Genomic DNA, 5,686 nt, shown 5'->3' with positions numbered 1-5,686 from the left:
ACAATGGATATTGGCTACAAAGTGCTGATGGTCTGGTTTTAATACATTTGCTCCACTCGTTACAAGAAATAATTTATCATGTTCGATCACAGAACAAACGCTAGTTGAGTGATATGAAACTTATAGTACACATGTTGCACGCGTGAAACGAGCTTGTTTTGCCACAACAGGACTGCTTTTCCGACCGACCAGTAAGTAATCGTCTTTTTCAGCACACGCGACTTTATATCAAATATTGGAACACAGACGTGTTTATCCGAGCATATTGTTCCCACACAATAAAAATATACAAACAATAAGTTAATTGTGTTCGCAAACATACATTTGCACGTGCACACAACGTTGTCCAAAAGCGTGAGAACGTTATGGGTGACTGTATTTAATGCAACTTTGTAGAAATGTTCTCAAACAACACAGGCCTTTCTCTAGGATTGTGTTAATGCGCAGTGGGAACAAAACAATAATGTGCAATAGGTTCGAACGGTTCGATGTAAATTTGATGTGTCCTTTAATTTAATTGCAACATTCGCCCGGAGCCGAAATATGCACATACATTAAAAATTCATACACAGAGGTACTCTTTTTTTGGAAATTTTGGCACAGCGGTACCACTGATTTGATAATTCAAGCCTAGGGTTGCACATGTGCGTACAGGCCTCGGAGACACTCCTGCAACAGCAAGCACACTTTCAGTTTTGGAGAAATTACAATTATTCAGTGGTTCGTTAGAGGTACCTCTCATTGTTTTCTACTGGTTTATAATGAAAATGTTAATTGTTATTTGGCATTAATGTATACGGTTAATTTATATTGGTTATATAATGGATAATTTAAAAAAAAAGTGGAAAATATAGTTGCTTTTAATTTTACATAAAGATATTCTCAACCAGTCATGTTTACAGCTGCTTGATGCAACATAAACGACAAATTGGTACATAACTGGGCAAGTGTTTTAGGGAGTGCTTTCCAATAATAATTCATAAATAAAACTCTAAGAAACCCGTTGCCAAACTACTTCTTATGAACCACTTCAATGAAATACTTGTCCCAGCTAGTGTATAACCAAATGAAAAAATATAGATTACATACATAAATATGTCTACTTCTAAGTAACAAACACTTTCGTAGAAACTCTCTTTTTGTAATTAGTTATATCTACTGCTGTCTGGAAGGGTAACATGTACGAAAAAATAAGGAAATCAGCAAAACTAGAATACGTACTTAAGATAAATAACATAGCGTTGAGTTGTTATATAGAGAATACTAGATTGATGCGGAGAACAAAAACGTGTTTTTATCGCGCCGTAGAAACCAAGAGTCTAGGCGAGCGGTACATTTTGTCCATCCAGAACACCTGGTATTCAAATATTATCCCAGCATGATCACAAGTGATTATCTTTATGTCGAAAATAAACAAAGAACATTGGCCGAATAAAACATACGAAAACTCAAAAGAGAAAAACTGAAAAAAACACAATGACGTCAAAATAATGGGTGTTGTTAATGTTAGCATGTTTGAATAACGCTTCGTACACACAATGGGGTGTTCTTTTTACAGCACATCAGTTAATAATACACATATTAAAAATGCGGAATAATAATAGGTTTTACTTGAATTTAATCTTATACTACCTATTTAAGAGAAGCTACTGCGAGGTAATAACTCGTAATTGCGAATCTCTCAACTTAACTTTTCTTGTAAAACACGGCAACTGGCTAACGAAAAACACACGATTGCTAATAAAACGGTCTATATAGCCGTGTTTGATATGATACATAGAACTTAGGTCTTTAACAACTAAAAATAATGTCCATAAAGTTACCATTTGGTACTTGTACATAGCGAATATTGTACTGTCGGCTGATGGTTTATGAGGAAAATGACATTTTTAATTATTAATTTCCTAAAACGCTTACAATAGTATTAATATTTAAATAAAAATTAAAATGATAATATCAGCGACTGTTTGACCAATAATAACAGAAACGAATGCATATTCGGAAAAATAAATAAGCAGTTTTGTTTTGTGGTTACTGTTAGTCATTATCCAGCTTCCATAGAAGGCGATGTAGGCTTTCATGGATATATAAACGCTAACATAAATGAACGTGCGACATTATTATCAAGATGGGTCGTGTAACACTGTTCGAAGTCACGTTTGGGATTGTATTCATGCTGGGTATGTTCCGGTCGAATTCCGCAAATGCAACTGACACTGGTTCTGGATTAGCAATTGCTGGGGAACAACTGGACGGAGAGAGCCTTATTCGTATGGGCCAAAAAATGAACTCTACTCTGCTGAAGCTTCTTGGACAATCTTTTGTTAATTTTGAACGTAAAATAAACGAGAAGATCTGCAAGATTGATCCGTGTGATCAATGGTCACCATGGAGTAATTGCAGCGCAAAAGTGAAGAACGAGTTCGGATTTCGGTCGCGGTCCAGGGTCTGTTGGCTTGAACAACAAAACGCATGTAATAGAACTGGTAAACAAACTGTTGAAAATGAAAATAATTTCTGCGAAGGAGAGAAATGTCCGCCGTCGTACACATCGTACAACTCAGCCAATACATGCTTAAAGCTGGTCGGAGTGAGTCTTAATCACAGCGCCGCTGAAAACTTTTGCACACAAGATGGTGGGCATTTATTCAACACTGATACGGAAGAAAAATGGAATGCGAGTGTAACTATCCTTCTGTCTAACAAAGTGACCACGGCGTGGATAGACGGAACGAGAACTTCAGTCTCAGCCAAGTGGGTATTTTTGAATGGGAAAGATCCGGTTGCGAACGGCGTCACGTCCAAGTGGGATTCAGGGGAACCGTCGAATGGAGCAACGGAATTGTGCAGGGCAATTGTAAAGCCGTCTGGCACGTATTACTGGTATGACAGAGGCTGCAGCTCTACTTACTCTTTCATTTGTGAGGTGTAGGTTCTTTATTAGATTAATTGAGCAAACATATGTGGCTTCCATGTGTATGCAGTTCACAATTAAACAAACCATATTTATCCTCAGATGAAAACGAAATCAATCGTTTGTTTGTAAAATTCAGTCCTAAAGTACATTTAACTATTATATATTGGTTAAACATCCATGCAATGAAATAGTTTATCCAACTGAATGGTGCCACCCCTGGTGTGCTTCTTATGTATATACTTAGTTGTATGTCATGTAAACAACCAATGTATATATGCGCATGCTATTAAACTAAGTGGTTGCAAAACATCGAATATTTGGGAGAAATTGCATTGTTAGACCACCAATTGCCAACATCTTTATCTACACTAAAAACAATAGAACAAGCGTTATATACATTTATAATGAACAACTCCGAAACGTATTAAAATGAGTAATTACATTATAATAAACTCAAATGTTCATTATATTTTAATTTGTTTTCGTAATTTGATTTAATTATCCGGTTTATTACATTTCATTTTTAAAAGTCTGAGTTTCGGCACGCCCAAAGTTGTGAATTATTTATTATAAGGCAATAACCCGATTGTCAATAATTGTTTTATTTGATGCGGTGTTGTATAAATGTGTGTTTTGTATTGTAGAGTCGAATTATTACTTGCCTAAAACAGAAGACTAGCGATCTTTCAACACATTTTCTTGCTGATTATATTTTTGCAGCTTTATTATTCCTATATATTACTAGTATGAACACAGTGAGTCTCTTATTAAATATGTCTTGTTCCAGTATAACTTGCTTCGTAGTCGTATAGGCTTTAATAAAAGTACATTTCTAATAAGTGTTAGTTTTATTACCTTGTGCCCAAGATCTCCGCTAATCGTACCCTATTTTTTGGCGTTGAAACATGAAGGCAAGAAATCTAACCAACGACAAAAAATGAAGTTTTTATTCGCTCTTCATTGATTAATCATTATTGTTAAAATGGGATCATTCAACTTAAATAAACGCAAAGCGAGACATCATAATCTGGTAAATCTTTCAATAAATTGTGTCGCGTTCTGAAAAAACTGAACATAATGTCTGTGCGTAAAGTGTCGTCCCAGATTTGCCTGTGCAGTCCGCACAGGCTAATCAGGGACGACACTTTCCGCTTATATGGTATTTTTCGTTTGAAGGAAGTCTCTTGTACACGAAAATCCAGTTAAGGCGGAAAGTGTCGTCCTTGATTAGCCAGTGCGGACTGCACAAGCTAATCTATTATGACAATTAACGCACATGCAATATGCCCAGTTTTCTCAGAACGCGACTCAATTAGTCTGTTGTTGGTAATAGGAAACTGAATATCACTGATGCGTTTACATTAAAAACAAATAGCTAACCGAACTTATACGTATCACTTGCGAAACTACACGTGATTTTTCTTATTTTAATTAACATTAAGCTTGATTTCTTACTTACATCATAAAAATGTAAAACAAAGTATTGTATATTGACCGACGCATCGCATTTAAAACTCTTCGAACATCATCATAGCATTGTTACATTCAAAATTCGAAAATTCGCAACACGCCGTTACCTGAATATAGTACAAACAGGTAGATAACGAAGCGCTGATTAACAATTACCCAAATGACATTGAGTGTCTCTACAATAAGTGTCCATACAGTGAGAGTCCGACCAATGAGTGTCTCTACAATGAGTGTCTCTACAATGAGTGTCTCTACAATGAGTGTCCCTACAATGTGTGTCCCTACAATGAGTGTCCCTACAATGAGTGTCTCTACAATGAGTGTCCCTACCATGAGTGTCCCTACAACGAGTGTCTCTACAATGAGTGTCCCTACAATGAGTGTCTCTACAATGAGTGTCCCTACAATGAGAGTCTCTACAATGAGAGTCTCTACAATGAGAGTCTCTACAATGAGAGTCTCTACAATGAGTGTCTCTACAATGAGTGTCTCTACAATGAGTCTCTACTATGAGTGTCTCTACAATGAGTGTCTCTACAATGAGATTCTCTACAATGAGAGTCTCTACAATAAGAGTCTCTACAATGAATGTCTCTACAATGAGTGTCTCTACTACGAGTGTCTCTACAATGAGTGTCTCTACAATGAGTACCCCTACAAGAGTGTTCCTACAATGAGTGTCTCTACAATGAGTGTCCCTACAATGAGTGTCTCTACAATGAGTGTCCCTACAATGAGTGTCCCTACAATGAGTGTCTCTACAATGAGTGTCTCTACAATGAGAGTCCATACAATGAGTGTCCCTACAATGAGTGTCCCTACAATGAGTGTCCCTACAACGAGTGTCCCTACAATGAGTGTCTCTACAATGTGTGTCCCTACAATAAGTTTCCCTACAATTGGTGTCCCTACAATGAGTGTCCCTATAAGTGTCCCTATAACGAGTGTCTCTACAATGAGTGTCCCTACAATAAGTTTCCCTACAATTGGTGTCCCTACAATGAGTGTCCCTACAATGAGTGTCCTTACAATGAGTGTCCCTACAACGAGTGTCTCTACAATGAGTGTCCCTACAATGAGTGTCCCTTCAATGAGTGTCCCTACAATGAGTGTCCCTACAATGATTGTCCATACAATGAGTACAATGTGGCAATACAATTCCAAGTATATGTATGGTTTCATGTAAAGCATTTACAAAATAGTATTTTGTTCTTAAGATTATATGTTTGCGTTTACGAAAATATGCACAAACATGTAGCAAATAGAACAAACCGAAATCGCAATTACAACCTTCAGTCT

The 5,686-nt window shown here is 36.8% G+C and overlaps 1 protein-coding gene across 1 annotated transcript; it reads left to right on the top strand.

Annotated features, from left to right (window-relative positions):
• Positions 1-2,113: 2,113 nt before the first annotated feature.
• LOC127835464 (secretory phospholipase A2 receptor-like) lies at positions 2,114-3,725 on the top strand. Its single transcript, XM_052361911.1, has one exon. It carries the CDS (start codon positions 2,129-2,131, stop codon positions 2,930-2,932), a length of 804 nt encoding a protein of 267 aa, XP_052217871.1. The 5' UTR covers positions 2,114-2,128; the 3' UTR covers positions 2,933-3,725.
• Positions 3,726-5,686: the final 1,961 nt, after the last annotated feature.

The sequence above is a fragment of the Dreissena polymorpha genome, chromosome 6 (genome assembly GCF_020536995.1).
Source record: "Dreissena polymorpha isolate Duluth1 chromosome 6, UMN_Dpol_1.0, whole genome shotgun sequence".
Lineage (NCBI taxonomy): Eukaryota > Metazoa > Mollusca > Bivalvia > Myida > Dreissenidae > Dreissena > Dreissena polymorpha.
This window is presented reverse-complemented; position numbering and strand designations above follow the sequence as displayed.

Coding starts and splice junctions, on each gene's coding strand:
- LOC127835464 (XM_052361911.1), top strand. CDS start 2,129: ATGGGTCGTGTAACACTGTTCGAAGTCACGTTTGGGATTGTATTCATG.